This window comes from Xenopus laevis, chromosome 4L (assembly GCF_017654675.1).
Source record: "Xenopus laevis strain J_2021 chromosome 4L, Xenopus_laevis_v10.1, whole genome shotgun sequence".
Classification (NCBI taxonomy): domain Eukaryota; kingdom Metazoa; phylum Chordata; class Amphibia; order Anura; family Pipidae; genus Xenopus; species Xenopus laevis.
In genome coordinates, this window is record NC_054377.1 from 108,101,218 (window position 1) to 108,120,523 (window position 19,306).

At 37.6% G+C, this 19,306-nt stretch overlaps 1 protein-coding gene across 7 annotated transcripts in view; it reads left to right on the forward strand.

The window, feature by feature from the left end:
* The window catches only part of ptprc.L (protein tyrosine phosphatase, receptor type C L homeolog), an 84,029-nt gene that overhangs the window by 50,831 nt on the left and 13,892 nt on the right, over positions 1–19,306 (forward strand). For 6 of the 7 annotated variants that reach the window (XM_041590597.1, XM_041590599.1, XM_041590600.1 and 3 more), the window contains 9 exons: positions 2,158–2,271; positions 4,880–5,035; positions 7,167–7,304; positions 7,985–8,122; positions 12,099–12,292; positions 15,757–15,817; positions 16,659–16,767; positions 18,387–18,418; positions 19,170–19,279. In XM_041590597.1, the coding sequence (XP_041446531.1) occupies positions 2,158–2,271; positions 4,880–5,035; positions 7,167–7,304; positions 7,985–8,122; positions 12,099–12,292; positions 15,757–15,817; positions 16,659–16,767; positions 18,387–18,418; positions 19,170–19,279 (1,052 nt within the window). The remainder of the gene's footprint in view (positions 1–2,157; positions 2,272–4,879; positions 5,036–7,166; positions 7,305–7,984; positions 8,123–12,098; positions 12,293–15,756; positions 15,818–16,658; positions 16,768–18,386; positions 18,419–19,169; positions 19,280–19,306) is intronic. The other variant, XM_041590598.1, reaches the window with a different exon arrangement.

Genomic DNA, 19,306 nt, shown 5'->3' on the forward strand with positions numbered 1-19,306 from the left:
GAAAATGTTTTTGTATTTTTTAAACCATTTTTAAATGTAATTGCTATTGAAAACAGCATTTGTATCTACTTTTCTGCACTGCTGGCTCTGTCACTACCGAAAGACTTAAAAAATTGGATGCAATGCTCTACGTGTATTGATGCTATTTATTAAAAAAAATATGTCACTAAAATTTTCACTGCAAAAATACAAGGTGGAGAAATGTCACTATATTGGACTATATACTTCATTATTTTTATGTTATGTAAAAGCAGAACTAGCAGTGCAGGAAATGACAAAGCATTAAAGGAATCTATTTTTAATAGCAATACATCTACAAATATTCTTAAAATATTGGAAAATGTTTAATTATGTTTATTGGAAAGTTTCTTACATGTAAGCTTAAATTCATTATGCCACAATGTTTTATTTACCTTTAGAACCTCTTCCGAAAACCTAGAACTTCCCATGAGTATGTGTGACAGGACATGTGTTCCTTTTGACTGTAAGACACTATGGGACAGAAGAAACTGGAGAGTCCCAAAAACTTAATCTTTTCTACTGCTTAAAAAAAACTTTACTGACTGTCAAGAAAATGTTCCTGTTCATTTGGAAAATGTTAATGAGAGTGATGCATTAATTTTATGTGGCTGTCAGTACTGAGTGCAGCTCATCAGTAGTATTAAATACTAACAGCCATCTGAATCAGTAATCCATGGTGCATTTCCCAATTGGGATTAAGGGCTTTTACACAAGGGCAGTTTTCCTTCACTCCACTGCTTGCGCTTTCTTCCGTTCAGCCACGGGGAGCATAGGAGTAGACGCACTCAATTATAGTGAAGGGGGCTGTACTCACACAGACGTGAAATGCAACATGCTGCGCCCCACCTGCTTTTGTTGCTAACATGCGTCTGTGTGAGTACAACCCCCTTCACTATAATTGAGTGCGTCTACTCCTGCGCTCCCCATGCGGCTGAACGGAAGAAAGCGCAACGCAGGGGAGCTCAGGGAAACACGCCCGTGTGTAAGATCCCTAATGATTCTTACAGTTATTTGCAGAGAATGCAGTGTTGCAAACTCAGCATGCAGATAAAAGTATGCCTATTCAATTTCATCTGTGTTCATCCTTTACATACACATTTGTAGTTACCAACTGCATAGACAAGACTGGGGCCAGTTAACGCCTGTGTTTTTATGCAGTGGAATGCTCAGAAAACCAACTGCAAAGTAATTAACTGACCAACACCAGTGCAGACTGTACTGCTGATGCTTTTTATTCTTATTATTCTTTCGCCTGCCCTTATACAGTGTACTCATTGTTACCCTTGTTTCCTCTAGGGATGTGCCAGATCCCAGATGTAGTTCAGAATTTAGGCAAATCCGAGCTTGTTTCAGCAGGATTTAGATTTGTCCAAATCCAAGAGCCAAGCATAACCAGATTTGAACCCTTAAAATAATGCGAATTTAGGTCAAATGATCATGGAAATTAAAAACAACAAATTTTGTGCGCTACATGTGTGTTTTCTCCCTCTTACAAATTTGCATATACAATTTAGGGTTCAGATTCAATCCTGGATTTGACTGAATCCCAAAAAAGTGAATTAATTGTATCCCTAGTTTCTACTGAACATCTATAGTGGCATAACTATGGGGGCCCAGGACTCCCTGCAAAATTTTTCACTGGGCCCCCAGCCCCCCAAACGCAATCTCAGGTGTTTGTGGGTCCCGTTACAGAAGAAGCAGGCCCTGGCCCCCTGTAGTCATGGGATCTGCTTCCTTTGCACTTATGTCACTGTCTATTTAAATGCAATCAGTGTATAGTTTTGTTTGACCTGGCAATTTAATGAATTCATGTAAAGGACCTTACATAAGGGCAATCCCATACAATGTCTTGTGTTCCATCTCACAGGAATTTATTAACTGATTTCATTTTTCTGTATGGGAACTGTATACCTGGGTGCATACTGAAAAGCTGAACTCAGATAACATGTAGCTGCAGTATTTTCTATGTGTTCGGAATGTGTAGAAGCCCTTAGACACCACTATGAGGCATTTTGAAGCCTGGAAGCAAGGCAGCATAAAACACAATCATGCCAAGTGCAATAGGTTTAGCATTTTCTTTCTTGTGAAATGTACTACTGAAAAATACTCACTAATAAAGTACTGTCTTTCCTCCAGATGACAAAAATTTTAATTTAAAGCCTGAAGCCGGTCAAACCAATATTATCTTTAAATGGAACAATACCAGTCTACTGGATAAGTGTCAGATAGAGGAAAACTATAATTGTACAGGTAAGGTATACTTGTTTTGTTTGGTCACTTCACATTCAGTTCTCAAATCAGAAAACCAGCTTTACTTGCAAAATAACAATCTAAAAAGAACAGTTGATATACAATTGATTCACTTACTGTGAAAACATCCTGATATATAAACTAGACTTTCCTCTTTATGACTTAAAATCAGATTTCAATACTGTTCTCAGCTTTTTTTGCAAAAATGCTTGCTTTCCTCAAAGCAATGGAACCAGTATTCAAGGGCATGGCGAGTAGCAAAAATGAGAGGGTTACATTAAATGAATCTTTACAAATGGAAAATAACTTAAACTGTATCATTTTTATTCTGAATTCAATGTCTACTGTACCTGCAACCTAGACTTGTCATCGCTCTCAAAGGAATATAAGAGTTGCAGTTCAGCAAAAGCTAGAGGCCACTTATTCAATGTTCACCAAAATTACTCCTTTAGTACTGTAGGGGGACCTACAATAATAAACTTGTAGCAGTTGTTGAACTACTAATCCTATTTTCCCCTGATACCATGTCAGTGATACTGGGAGTTCAAGATAGGATACATATTATAATACAACTATTTATGGTAAGAAACACAGTTGTTTATAGGTACCAGCCAAAGAAAACATATTCACTTTATATTTTCCTATCAGGATTATCTTAGATAAGAATTGCCCTAGAATCCGAATTAATTGGTAACCCATTCCAGACACATGGACATGAATGCATCCAAAAGCTCGATGAGTTAGTGGATCAAGTTAACAAGAGACCATTTTTGCCTATCCAATTTACCTATTCTGGAGATTTAGGAGCTTGTTGCTGTAGTGATGATAGACATAGGCAACACTTAGGGGGTTATTTATTAAAATCAGAATATTCAAATTTCGAAAAATTCTAGTTTTTTTTCATTAGAAAACGTGAATTTTTCGTGGAAAAAAAACTTGAATTTTTTGAGATTTATTATACCCTGATGGTGCAGATCCGCCATCTCAGACCTGTTGAGGTTCTGTATAATGGAAGAGGCACCTATCTCAATTTAAAGTTTTCATGGTCTGCTCTGGGTTTAGCCCAAAAATCCAACTTTTTCTGGGTTTTCAGCAAGTAGTGAAGATGACTATTCTAGCTATATTTGAAGACATTGTGAAAGTACTAGGGATGCACTGAATCCTGGATTCAGTTCGGGATTCAGCCTTTTTCAGCAGGATTCGGATTTGGCCGAACCCATTTGTGTCTGGCCGACTGAATCACAATCCTAATTTGCAATGTAAATTAGGGGCGGGGAGGGAAATTACATGACTTTTCATCACTAAACAAATAAGTGAAAAAAATGTTCATTTTTCCTTTCCCTCCCCTAATTTGCATATGCACATTAGGATTTGGATTCGGTTCGGTATTCGGCCGAATCTTTCACAAGGATTTGGGGATTCGGTGCATGCCTAGAAAGTACACATATACATAGTAAGAGAGAGATGACTGAAGTAATTGCTTGTGTACCTGGTTTTTGGCAATGCTTTCTTCTGTAAACCTTAGCTGAGGGGAACACTTTTCATTTATACAATGACTTGGTGAATCACAACTCCCTGCAGCTCCTGGCAGAGCATAAGTTATTTGTGACTCTCTCCCTCAGGTGGGCCCTTCCTAAAGTATGGAGGAAGCGTTACGCTCAAAAATATCAAACACATCAAGCAGATCTCTCAACAACTTGGGCAGCAGTTGGTCTGGCATCATACAATTAGGGGCAGATTTATCAAGGGTCAAGCTATTTTTTGTGTACTTCCACTAGGGAATAGTCCAAATTTGAGTCGAATTTAAGTCAAATTTGAAAATCCAAATATCGAAATTTATCATGTACTGTCTCTTTAAAACTTTGACTTCGACCATTTGCCATCTAAAACCTGCCGAATTGTTGTTTTAGCTTATGGGGGACCTCCTAGAACCCATTTGAAGTCAATTGGTGGACTCTGAAAAATCAAAGTTTTTTTTATAAAAAACTTTAAATCGAATTCTATTGAATACATTGTTACTTTGATTAGTAGGATTCGAATTTGAACGAAAACGGCCTATTCAAAAAAACTGTTGATTTTTTTTAATAAAATTTTTTTATTCGAATTTCAAAGTTTTTCTTATTCAAAATTCGATCCTTGATAAATCTGCCCCTTAGTCTTTTGAATGTTACTTCCAAATAGTACAAAATACAGAAGCTATTATATAATAATAGCTATTATGAGCTATTATCTATCCTGTCATTAGCTGCTCCTCGTACCTCAGACTCTCCAGACCAAACATCCCCTCCAGCTAGTGGGGTCCAAACATACAGAACACATGGTGAGTCTCTCCTTTAAAGACTATGGAAACCTGACACCCCAGGCCACCCCTACTAACTGTGTAACAGGCCCAGGCCTTGGCTGGATAATCCCTTCTGGGGGGCTGTGTAAAGTTAATGAATTTTGACTCTTCTACATTAATTTAGCTGTAGGAGAATGGATTTAGGGCTCATGAAAAAGAGTTGCATTTAGTGAAGTGTTGGATCATGCCTCTTATAAGCAACAGAATATTGTGTTCAATAATTAGAAGTTTTATATTTGTTAATAAATCATATTGTTCTTTGTACAGATCAAAACAATTCTTCTAAAAAATACACAGCTCATGGTCCAAAAAGGGAAGTGACAGGCTTGGAACCTTACACAGGCTATAACTGCACAGCAATGCTCATTTATAAAAAAAAGACAATAATCAATAAATTGAAGCATATATTGACAAAGGCTGGAAGTAAGCTTAATTTGTTTTTGTGTGTTATGTATTTTTGTTATTTACTGCTTGTCTGTTATTATGTGTGTGTGTAAAATATTATGGTGTCTAAGGCTATGGCTAACTTGCTTCCACTTAGCTCTTTGGCTGCATCCAATAGATATTATATCCAGACCCAATAAAATTGAATTGTATCCTCTGAGGAGGTGTATTAACTGTAGTGTTGTGTACTTGAGTGGTACAAAGGTTGAGTGCCAGATGCATCAAACCATTTTAAAAAATAGGCCATAAGAACCAATGAAGTGATTGACCATCAACCAATATACCATAAGCAGCACATTTTTATTTATTTCTAGCATTGTTGGTAAATTCTATAAACAAAATTTATAGAAGGAGAGGAGGTAACAGCACTGCCACATGAGGGGTATAAGGTCCCATTCAGCGTGTATAAATGAAAATATCACTTTATTAATTTTATATCTAAAACAGATGAAACTAAATATGCATGAGGCATTTTATATCTCATGGCACATAGTCATAACCAAACTATGCTACATAAGCAGGCCTTATAAATGTACTATTTGCAGTAATGTCCAATAATATATATATATATATATCAAATGAAGAATATTACAATTTGAAATGCAAATTTATGTTCTAAGTTTTGCAGTTTGTTTACTGCTTGTATTAAATCCCCCCTGTTGATAGGATTAGTGCTTAAGTATTGCAATGTAGCCACAGCTACTGCCTCTGTCATTTTAAATATCGATATTAATTGTGTTGCTGTATATTGCTACTGACTTACGCTGCAGTTAATATGTTTAAAGGGACAATAGATTTTTTTTTTTATTTGCAGAAATGCTATCCCTTCTATATCACTAAAGGGGACTGGAAAAGTGATGAGCAAAATCATGTAGTTTGGCTTCGCCAAAAATTCTAGATAAATGGAAAGCTTTGCAAATTTTCGGTAAAATGTATTGAAGTCAATGTACAGCAAAACCAGCTTTTCTAATTAATAGTTTTAAAAGTTAGATGATGGTTAATGAGTATGCCAATGTCCTTGATAACTTAAGCCGTTAGCATTTAATAGCTAAATAAACCACTGAAGAACTTATTGAAATGTATGCATTTGAATACATGTGACAACTACCTTGAAAAGTTGTTCTGACATAAATGTCATAATAATTATCATGCAAACATTGGAGACGGCATATTTAAGAAATATGTCTTGGAGGAAGCTACCCCCCCCCTGAATTCTCCTTCTCTTCATTCTGGTCCGGGCAGGTGCATGCACAGTAAAGTGAAAGCCAAACTTTGGGAAAAAAGAAGGCCTTTTCACTCTGTTGTGCAGGCCCTTGTCCAGAGGAAAGAAGACGGAAAAGGAAGACCTCTGTGGATCAGCTTATACAGAAAACCCCAGGCTGGTGCAGTTTTTTGCTAACAGGAGCACCAGCCTAGGGTATCAGGAAAGTGATTACAGTCACTGGGGGGGGGGGGGGGTCTAACATTAAGTTTAATCCTCCTTTAGCTATTAAATGCTAACAGTTTAAGTTATCTTGAAATAAATGTTCCGTTAATTGTTTCCTGACTTTTAAAACAATGAATTAATACAGATTAGTCCAAGGCGATAATTAAAAACAGTTAATTTCAATGCAAAAAAATTAATCATCATTAAACTATAAGTAAGGTTACTGCTTGCTTTTCTTTATTGTGGTGTGCACCATCCTGAATTAGTAAAGTGCTCCATAGTGAGTTATAGTAGCCATGAAAGTAGAGAAATTTCAAGTTCCCAGGATATTGGGTCCTGCTGATGGCATTGCAAGATGTCAGTATTTCTTTTATACATGGTAAAGAATCACAGTGGAGCAAATGCATCTTTATTATTTTAGGAGTACACCACATTGCCATGAACAGCATCATGCAGGTGTATGTGCTGAGTTTTTCCCTGGCAGTGAGGGATGTAAATGCCACTTGAGCTCTACTTATAAATAGCCAGAGTGAATACTAGCCCCCCGTTAGCAATAGCTTTGAAAGACAAAAAAATATATTTTGTAAAAGTGCTTTTATTGTCTTGAGCTAATGCATCTGCTAGCACAAGCACATATTTCTCAATATTCTACCTGATTCCAATTGCTTTCTGCTTATCCAACAGAACCAGGGAAGATCATGAAACTTCGATGTTCTAATTCTACTGATACGTCAATTACTATTATGTGGGAAAAACCAGAAATTCTTAATGGCCCATTGCCTGACTATAAGCAAGCCGTAGAAAGCAAAGGTTACAAAAATGGTATATTTTAAATATATATCAATATATTGTTTTCTATTTTATTTGTATTGAAACAGCAATGCATTCATTCAGCATGTACTGATAATTTCCGCTCCCCACTGCTTTAAATATGTTTGTCAAGTGTCCATGCACTACACCTTCTAGCATCCTAAGCATACACAAAGCAAATGCCTATACCAATTTCGCTCAGAGATGTGTGAAATAGTCAGTGTTGGAGAGTGGGGGAAGATAAAATGACTTGTAAACTGTGCAATAAATCAGTTGAAGATTTGCAGGATTTGTGAAAATGATTATTTTTTTCAAGATATTGGTAGGTTTCCAGATGCCCTAATCACAGAATTACAGAATATGATAAGCAAAGCTCACTATAAAAACACAAATGACATATGGATAGGATATACAACATTTCTTGTTAATATATCAACTGTCACATAAAATAAGAGAAAGGAAATGTAAATTTGTGAATCTTACAATGGTGATCATCTTAGTTAGCCACTAAAGGTATTAATTGAGGTTAGGGTTAGGGTTTTACCTTTCAATTACTTGTGTTCCTTTCTCAGTATTACTATATAAAAGCAAATGGCTGATGTGGTGAGATAGTAAATGATAAAATAAGAAAACTGTGGATGAGTAACACAACCCTAGTATTACATATTAATTTGCTTTTACTGTCTAAACAGATACTAAAACTTCTAAAGAAACTTTTCAAACTTTTGGAAATTTGCTTTCATACAAAAACTATAGTTTGTATGTTAAGGCGTTCAATGAAGAGCTTCACGGAGAAGCGGAAAAGATAACATGTCAAACTCGTGCTGGAAGTAAGTGTACCATACATTTCATGTAAGGTTATTCAGATATATCAATGGATTTGCAGGAACTGTAGGAAGGCATTCTGCTATAGAGTCCAATCTATTCAAACAATTCAAATTTTGAAAAAATATTTTGCTTATATAATAAAACAGTACCTTATTCTTATACTTGATTGTAACTAAACTGCATAAAATGGTGGCAGAACCATACTTTTGGTGGTTCCCATGTAAGTTAACTTTTAGTATTTTATAGAATGGCCAATTCTTTTCAATTGTTCTTCATTTTTATTTGCTATATTTTTTGAGTGATTTGCCTTCTTCTCCTGACTCTCTCAAGCTTTTAAACAGGGATCACTGACCCCAGTGACTATTGTTCTATGAGGCTACAATTTCATTGTTACTTTCTATATGTTCTCTTTCTGTTCAGGCCCTCTTTTACATCTTCCAGTTTCTCATTCACACCACTGCCTAGTTGCTAGGGTAATCTAACCCCTAGCAAGCAGATAGCTGCTAAAATTGCAAACTGAAGAGCTGCTGACCAAAAAAGCTAAAAAAATTCAAAATCGCAAATAATTAAAAATGAAAACCAGTTTCAAATTGTCTCAGAATATCACTCTCAACATCACACAAAAACTTTATTTTTAAGATAAATTTACAGTATGGTACTCCAGATTATAAAACACATCCTTATCCAAAAAACCGAGTTCCTAAGCATTCTGGATTACTGATCCCATACTTGTAGAACCACATTTTCATACACAACAGCATTAAAATAATAACAATTGCACAATATGTTCCAGATGGGTGGTTGTTGGGCACATTGGTGGCAAGGTCAGGAAGGTGAAAGGGGCCCCCACAATTTCTGATGGCAAATCTGACTTCCAAGTTTTCAAAGAAGGATTAATTTGACTTGGGTTGACCAAACATTTTCTACAAGCATTGCTGAAGAAAACATAATAATTTATTCAGAGGACTTTGGCAACAGATAAGTTATAACCCAAGTGCAGCTTGGGTTATAAGAATTGGCAGAAATTTTCCATAATTTTTGCACTTTGTATGCTGTACGAGCGCTTATAGCCATTGGCCACTGTGTTCCAGTTACAGCTTTGTTCACCAGCCAAAAAAGTGCTATTAAAATGCAGTGATGTCGTCGCAGTGAAGCTTTGTGATTAATGGTGTTGTTGACCTTTAATTTAACTTTTAGTATGACGTAGAGCAAGGCTGTCCAACTTCTGTGGTACCGAGTGCTGGAATTCTTCTGGCCTATGTGGTGGAGGCCCGATAATGGAAGCCAGTGTTGACCACTCCCTGTTTTTAAACCACACCCAATTTAAACCACACCCATGTCATGGCAAGAACTTTAAAGACCATGTCCACATTAAGGGTGGTAGCACACCACAAAAAACAAATGGTTGGTGCTCACTCATTTGAAACACACCCTTACACATACCTTTAAATCCATATGAGTCCTTCTCCCCTGTGGATAACACAGCCCTCCAGCACATGATGAAACATCTTAGGGGCCCCCTAACAACAATTTCCAAATGCTACAAACCTCCAGAACAAACCCTACTAGGCTCATGTCCCACAGGTAGCATAGGACAGACAGAGTATGGCACACAGGGAGCATAGGGCAGGCATGGAGCATAGGGCAAACAGAGTATGGCACACACATGGAGCATAGGGCAAACAGAGTATGACACACATTGAGCATAGGTAAGGCAGAGTATGGCACAAACAGGGAGCATAGGGCAGGCAGGGTATGGCACACACAGGGAGCATAGGTAAGGCAGAGTATAGCACACACAGGAAGCATAGGGCAGGTAGTGTATTGCACACACAGGGAGCATAGGGCAGGCAGAGTATGGCACACACAGGGAGCATAGGGAAGGCAGAGTATGGCACACACAGGAAGCATAGGACAGGCAGATTAAGGCACACATATGAAGCATAGGGCAGGCAGAGTATGGCACACACAGGGGGCATAGGGCAGGCAGAGTATGGCACACACAGGGAGAATAGGGCAGGCAGAGTATGGCACACACAGGGAGCATAGGTAAGGCAGAGTATAGCACACACAGGAAGCATAGAGCGTGCACACGCAGGAAACATAGGGCAGGCAGAGTATGGCACACACACGGAGCATAGGCCAGGCAGAGTATAGCACACACAGGCAGGGTCGGACTGGGGGTCTGATGTCCATTGCACGAGCACTATGTTTTGCCTGCAAAACCACCTGCAAAAGGAAAGACGCGGTAGGAGGAATCCTGCAAATCTGAGTGCTGATCTGGGCCGGGGGCCCAAAAGAGCCAGGGGCCTGCTGGGTTTTTTCCCGGTGTCCCGCTGGCCGAGTCTGACCCTGCACACAGGGAGCATAGGGCAGGCAGAGTATGGCACACACAGGGAGCATAGAGCAGGCAAAGTATGACACACACAGGGAGCATAGGGCAGGTAGAGTATGGCACACACAGGGAGCATAGGGCAGGCAGGGTATGGCACACACAGGGAGCATAGGGCAGGCAGGGTATGGCACACACAGGGAGCATAGGGCAGGCAGAGTATGGCACACACAGGGAGCATAGGGCAGGCAGGGTATGGCACACACAGGGAGCATAGGGCAGGCAGGGTATGGCACACACAGGGAGCATAGGGTGGGCAGGGTATGGCACACATAGGCAGCATAGGGCAGACAGAGTATGGCACACACAGGGAGCATAGGGCAGGCAGGGTATGGCACACACAGGCAGCATAGGGAAGGCAGAATACAGCAGGAGACAGACAAACCTATCAGGATCACTCTAAGATGAACAGTTCATACTGTGATGTATACAGTTGTACACAATGCTGGTGCCTCTCCAGCAGTTTGTATGAGTTGTGAACAAGTGAACAATGTGGGTACTTTCAGTTTGGGTCTGAGGTGGGAACAGTACAGGACATTATAGGTGTGAACAGTACAGGGCTTTAGGGATGTGAACAGTATATGTGTTACAGGTGTGAACAATACAGGGGATTACAGTCTGAATTTGAGGTGTAAACAGTATAGCCAGGTAATCTCAGTAATGATGCCTTATAAAGCTTACACAAGGTAAGCAGTCATGGCAGGCAGACTTTCATGTGGGGACACACACAAGGGGGCCGAATGCGGCCTGCCAGTTGGACAGCACTGACATAGAGAGTGATATTCTGAGACAATTTGCAATTGATTTTCATTTTTCGTTATTTGTTGGTTTTGAGTTACTTATCTTTTTATTCAGCAGCTCTCCAGTTTAGACTGCACTGATTTCAAGAGACTGGAACAGGAATAGCAGAGCATCTGAATAGAAAGATGATTAATAAAAAAATAGCAATAACAATAAATCTGTAGTCTTACAAAATTGTATTTTAGATGGGTCAGTGACCCCCCCATGTGGAAGCTGGAAAGAGCTTATCCAATTTAACACAGAAAATTGAGTCACAGCATCCCATCTAATTAAAGAGTTCGCCATTTGTGAACAATGGTGCTTTGGTATGCTAATGAAAAGGTTAAATGCATTAAATGAGTTAACGTGACTTTAGATAACACAGTTTCTTCAATATATCTCGAGTCATGATGCATTTAACACACAAATCCAAGTGGCTTCATCTGTATTATGGGATTTATTTTACAGAATACCTGGGATCCAGTGCTTGCCTTATAAGGGGTTTTCCACAATTTGGATTACCATATTTTACCATATATATTATAAAACAATTGAACCCAACAGGATTAATTTGCCACCAATGTGGATTAATACATTTTAGTTAGGATCAAGAACTAGGTTGATTAAAATGGTCTATATTGGAGAATGCTATCCTGTCATTCTGAGCTTCCTGGATATCAGATTTCCTGATAAGAGATCCCATAACTGTACTATCCCTATATCCATATATCACCAAGAACATGTTTAAATGTCAGTGCGAGAGAGTTTCTTGACAGCTTCTATTATTGCTTTTGTCTTTGATACAGAACCTGGTACAGTAACAAAGAAACACAGAAAATTAATAGAAAATAATGGTATTGATATTAAATGCGATTACGAAGGATTGCCAAAGGGGCCAAAAAGGATTTTTCATCTTGAATATTCTGGAGTAACTATGAATCAGACCCATTGCCACTTTCGAATTCTGAACCTGAATTATTTGACCCAGTATACATTTAAGGTGAGAGGAATATTAACCTTTATTTATATACAATGACATATTAAACAGAATTGTACAGTTGTCAATCTAAGGTTCCTACTACATGCAAGCAAATGCAATTCAGTTCTACCTTCCGCAAATGGATTCTTCACACCCTGCAACAGAGTAAAACCCACTAATACCAACCTTGCCAGGTGTTTCTAAAGAACTACTTGCAATAGGCACACCAGTGTTTTCTTACCCTGTATATCCAGAACAGCCCTAATTGGCAGGTTAACCCAATGTCCCTCATATCACCCCTTGGTGTGGCTTTAGCTGTGCTTTGCCACTTTGCCACTAAGGCATTTGTTTACAGTGTTCTAGACAGCAATAATGACTTGCTCCAGATAACATTGCAGAGCAGGTTTTAAGACATATATATTATTGCTTATTTTGCATCCATAACACTCTGTGAGCTGTTACGCAAGGTTTATTAAGACTAGTGCCAGAATAGTCGATAAATAAAAACAAAAGTTTCACCACTTTCTATTGCCACCCAAAGAGTGGTGTTATGTGAAAAAATGCCAGAAATTGTATAATGTTGGAAGATGTGATGTCAGCTTTTTAACATGGGCAGATAAAATTAGTCCATCGGAGATGAATAATACTTAGGTACAATGTAATTGTATTATAAGTGAATTCATTTATAATATAGTTAGGAAATTATTAATTACTATTACTTTCTTGGCCATAATTGCATTTAATAGTACATAAAAATTGCAAATAAATATTATGCCATTAGCCTAAGTGCTACAACTTGCATTTCACAATAATTAACACTGAAATTAACTGCTACACTTGCATTAATACCAGCACTTGACAATATACATTGACCACAACGCACTTCATTTTGTTACAAGAATAATACAAAATAATATAAGATAATATAAGAATTTTGTACAAGCTTTAGTAAACATACATTAAATATATTGCCAGTTTCCCTAAGCCTTGCACACTCTTCCCTCCTGGTGTACCTGGTATCCTGAGCCTTAAACCTCTTGGCTTGTTACTCCATCTGGTTCACTGTTCTCTCCCTTTCTTTTCAAGCCCCCTTTCTCTAGTACTTTCACAGGGAGTTTTCTGTCCTCTAGTGGTCACTACCTGTAATTATATTTAGAATTTTACATTTACATAAGTCTTCAATACCCCTTTAGTAGTAAAAAGACTAACACAATAATCTAATATAACAATACATTTCTAACCCTATGATTAAAGACAGGCAATTATTGTGTTGCTTTATGCCTTGGTCTTGTATTCATCATTCTTCATCTTTCTACTTGCCACGAGATAGCCACCTATGTTTCATCCTTGTGCTGACAATATAACCCTTCCAAAACTCACCTATTTATATGCCAGTAAAGCAAAAGTAAAACCAACACATTATATATATTAATTCTTTTATAAGTGTTCTACCCAGACTTCTCAGGCACCCAGTTACCCAGAAATACTGTAGTTGACAGATAAACCAGAATTCATTCCTGAAAATGAAAAATGAACATTTCCTCATTAGCTGATACTAAAAATATATCTGCCTGTTCAAAGGAGATCTGTCTGGATACAGATTATATGCTTCTCCAGTCATTGCAGATCTAGCAAAGTAAAGGAAAAGCCTAACTGAAGATCTAAAAGAGAGCTAGAAAGTAAAAGTCTCTCAAGTAGCCTAGAAGAAATGGAAGAAGTGAGACAAATCACTTACTTTCCAGTTATACCTATTTAATTTGGACAGTCCATATTTCCAAAATTGGGTGAATTGAAACTGCCCCATTTGTCCAATCAGAAATATTAATATTAATTAGATTGGTCTATTAAAGTGAAGAAAGATTATAGCTAAACGAGGAATGGAAAACCTGAGCATCTAGTTCAGTATGGGATCCCTGGTCCGGAAACCTGTTATCCAGAAAGCTCCGAATTACAGAATGCCATCTCCCATAGAGTGCATTTTAAGCAGATAATTAAAATCTTTATAAAACCCTATTTCTTTGTAATAATAAAACAATAGCTTGTACTTGATGGTAACTAAGCCACATGAATCCATATTGGTGGCAAAACAATCCTATTGGGTTTATGTAATGTTTAAATAATTTTTTTGCAGTCTTAAGGTATGGGTAATCCAAATTACAGAAACATCCCTTATCCTGAAAACCCCAGGTTTCAAGCATTCCATATAATAGATCCTATACCTGTACTAGAGTGTTATTTGTGGAGCAAGAACACAGTTGGAAAGAAATTGGGTAAAATTAGTACGTTGCTTAAAGAGAAGGTCAGAATAACACAGACATCATTCCATCTTAGGGTAGATGTGAGAGAGAGCCATATGTGGGTTTCAGAAATAGTTTAAATATAGTAGATATACGAACATCGAATATTGCACCTAGTTATGCATCCTTTTACTAGAGCATATCTAGTATAGGTAAATCTAAAAACAACTGGACTTGCTGAGTAATCAATGAAGACGTTTCCCTACTCATCCGAGCAGCTTCTTCAATTCAACTGACTGGTGTGGGAAATTCTCGGCATATAAACTCTTCCACTAATCCAATCACAATGGCCCATTGTAACTCTTCAACGAGGTGACATCTGAAGAAATTCAATTGTCATGCAATTGTTGTCATGCAACTCATTGGATAATCCTATCACAGTAACTACACAGTATCTACACCTAGTTACAATGGGCCATTGTGATTGGATTAGTGGAAGAGTTTATATGACGAGAACTTCCCACACCAGTCAGTTGAACTGAAGAATCTGCTCGGATGAGTAGCGAAATGTCTTCATTGATTACTCAGCAAGTCCAGTTGTTTTTAGATTTACCTATACTAGATATACCATGACCCTGGATGAATGAAAATCTTCATAGTCATTTTACTAGAGCAGTTATCTCCAACCAGTGGTGTGCGAGTAATATGTTGCTCGTCAACCCCTTGGATGTTGCTCCCAGTGGCCTGAAAGCAGGTGCTTATTTTTGAATTCTTGGCTTGGACAAGTTTTGGTTGTATAAAAACCAGGTGGTCTCCTTTAGACTGCCAGCCCACTTGGGGGCTACCAAATAGCCAATCACAGCCTTTGAATGTGGCTCACAGGTACAAAAAGGAAACCAACAAGCAATCATGTTACATGTTTAGTGTTTAGTCCATTCACTAAACCAATCTGGCAACAGATATTTCAAATCATTAAAAATTACTTTAAATGGACTTCACCTTAAAACCCACTATAATTTGTGTTTCCCACAGAAACTTAAGCAAGAGACTGGTGATTCATCTTCTCAGTGATACTAAAACAGCTATAGCAAAGAACTGAAAAACAAAAGGATCCAAATGATTCTTCCATTTAATTAATTAATGTTAAACATCTGTATACTACTACATACAACTGCTAATTGGATAGCGATAGAAAACTGCATTACTACAAGCTTACTTTAACACATGTTGCTTTTGTTTTGTTGACAGATTAGTTTATACAATGGTGAACATTATGGACCCCCAAAAGAATTTGTTATAAAAACTAAATGTAAGTATATTTAAATGTGCAATATACATCAAGATAAAAGAAATTCCCTTTAAAAGTGAATGGGAACGATTGCAGCATGCCTTGTCAGATCCAGTGACAAGTGTGTATTGCTTAAAAAGCCATTGCCCTACATTTTTGAGTTAACTGTACTCATTTTTGGGCTAGGCATATGATACAGCCAAACGTGGCAGCCGCCAATTCAGGTACACATTCTGCATTTACTGAACAGGTGTGGGGGAAGAGGCATGTAAAATACATGGGGGGGGGGTCACGTTAAAGGGCGGAAGGGTTCTTGTTCTTTAAAAGAACAAACAGATTTGAGAATTTCAGACCTCTAACTTTTTTTTAATCTGGGTGAGATGGATCTAGAATCACATGACTGAAAGAAAGTAGATTGGCCTATAAGTACAAGAAAATAAGCAAGTCAAAATTGGAAATCTACCCTCAAATTCCCATTGCAATTGGCCTTAGTACTAGTAAGTACTTATGCTGGCATATACTTGTGACATCTTTCTGTATAAGCTACAAGAAAGGTAATGTTCCTGTTGGGCTAGCCACGCCACCACATAAATCATGCAACTCCCCTTAATCATCAGACACAACCAGGCTTCTTGTAATGGCTTTATAAAGACAACAGCAGACCTATGGAAGCAGCAACACTCCTGCAATGAGGCAAAATGTGTGGCAGGTTACCAATGGTGACAAAAAGTTGCCCTGTTAGGTTAAGTTCCAAGCACAGTTGTGTGGGGGTATTCATAGGATAGACTGGGTTCCCTGTATAAGAAGGCAGAGCAGTAGGGTTGTTTTGTTATTAACCCAATTTTATTCTTGTGCTTTGCAGATAATGATAAGGCCCTCATTGGTTTCCTGGTCTTCTTCATTATTATTACGGCATTAGCCTTGCTCCTGGTTCTAGGTAAAATTTACAAACTACAGAGAGGTTCATCAAGGTAGGTTATATGTAAAACAACTTCTTTTATTTACTGATGATCGAATAATTTTGGCAGGAATGGGTTTGAGGCAATATCTGCTATTTTGCAAATATTTCTTAAACATTTTTTAAGGGAAGTTAAACAGATTCACTCATGGCTAGTTTTGAGCTACATTGAGAGATCTCAGCTATCTCATTCTTGTAAAAGTTCAGGCATCAGGCTTCAATGATCTAGCACTGAATGCAACCTGTATTTAGTATCACCAACATCACACTGTGTTTAACTGATTTAATTAATCCTTCCCAGGCGTCTTTCCTTTTTAAATATAAGACCCAAGGTCTAAATCTATTTTTTGTTGAATTAACATTTACTATAGGGCATCAAAACCAACCAGATAATTTCATTATATTCTTCCTGTTTGTCCCTTTTTGTGCTTAAAACACATTCATGAGACAGTAGAATAGAAGGTTACATTTGGAACTGAAAATATGCACTTTTTTTTGTTTAAAACATGCATATACAGTAAATGCAATATATGAGTTTTTGACACAGAACTAATATACCTACCCTGACTGTTTTTAGTATCTATTATTAGCTATAACAGTGCCTTTTTATTATCCAGGTTTAAAAACATGCATGTCTAAATTGCAGTTCTTCAGCTCTTGCTGAACTACAACTCTCAGCAGAGATCATCCTAATTTTAGTGAGTGCTGCAGTTTGGACACCCCTGAGTAAAATAACTGGATTTATGGTCATTTCGGTTGAGCTCATTTTCAAACTGTGTACCTAACCCCATGTGTTGCAGTCTATGGCCCAACTCTTTGCATTCCTAGACAATAAGAGGCCTGTGCTAGACAATAAGAGGCCCACTTATGAAAGTTCAATTTTTTTGTGGTATTAATGCTTTTTGAAATGGGGGAAATAAAAAAATTTAAAAATTTAAAAATTTGCATGTCACAATGTAATATACTTCGTTAGTCTGTTACTGCATTGGGAATCTTAATTGCGCATTGTGAACCTTTAAGACCTGCTTGAATGTGGTGTAAATGTTTGGAGCAAACGTAACAACATTTTCATTAAGAAGTTTTATTACATACCTGTACACTGCACACTATCGCAGTCTATAACATTTGAAATCACTATCCTACTGTTGCGTGGGTGTAAAAGTGATCGCAAAGGCAAAATTGTTCACTTTACAAACATTCATTCGCAAGCAATGTTTTCAGTAGTGACCAACATAACATTCCCCCATAATTGTCTAAAATCACAAATACCAAGGAAGTTATTAAAACATCTAAACATAAAAAATACAAATGGAATAAAGAACCGATTTGTTTCACTGGTATTCTTTTGGGCAGGGCCGTCTTTACTTCTTGTAGCGGTTGTATTCATGCATGTATTCTGTATGGTCAGTGTATACAACCATTAATTATACAGTGCTGTAGAATATGTTGGGGCTTTATTACTACATTTAAATAATTAATATCTGCATGTAGAAATATTAGCTTTAAAATCCCTTTACTTTGTTTCTTCTCCTTTCCTTTTTTGTCTAGTAATATAAGTAATGTAGTCATTTTTCTATCGTAGGTAATTTTCCTTTTGTAATATTATTATTGTTTTTTTTTTTAATCCAACAGCCAGTGTGAGAGCTTGCCACTTGTTAACCAAGGTAAACCCCATTTTATTTTTTGTTTGTGGGACCAGCAACTTTAGATGGGGTTGTGGTTAGGAGAGATTTGCTGTCAAAGAAATTACACAAAGTTCCATTCACAGATTTTCTTTAATTAGGAAGAACCAGAAGCTGTTTTTTGGCAGACAATAGACTTGTTGTCCAGGCAGGGAGAACATATGAAATGCACTTTACATACCCATGTAGGTTTATTCGGGAGTATGGGGTAAGGGCAATGACACATGGTGAAATTTGTCTTCCATGGTTAATTCTGCTCTACCACGGGCAACAAATCTCCCAAAAATTCTTTGCCATTGCAGCAAGTAAAACATATTACTGGCAATGGTCAAGCTTATTCCCAGGAACATACAAAGGGAGACAATATTCCGTGGTTTAACCAGATTGCCACACGTAATAAATTAACTTTCAGCGATGCTATGTTATTCAATGGCAAGTAATTTCACACATATTTAGCCCCAGATGACAAATCTTAGCATGTGCCATTGCCCTAAAAGGTGTCAGTATAATATAAGCATATAAAAACAAGGCTGTGGAAGTGGATGTTTAATGTAAATTAGGCAAAGTGTATAAAGTAGATTGGCATTGGGCACTCTGAAGGTCGAAAACAGGCCATCAAAAATTTTTTTTAAAAAAATCTTCATACCATCATATCAATAGCCTTATGTGTGAGCCTATGATTAAGTGCCATGTGGGCCTTTGAGTTTATTGCCTTTCTTATTTACTTGTCTAGATGATGAGAAACATCTGATGAATATTGACCCCATTCCTGTGGAGCTGCTCCTGGATACCTATAAAAAAAAGAATGCAGATGAGGGGCGCTTGTTTCTTGATGAATTTCAGGTATATTTCTCATTAGGGTTTGTGCAG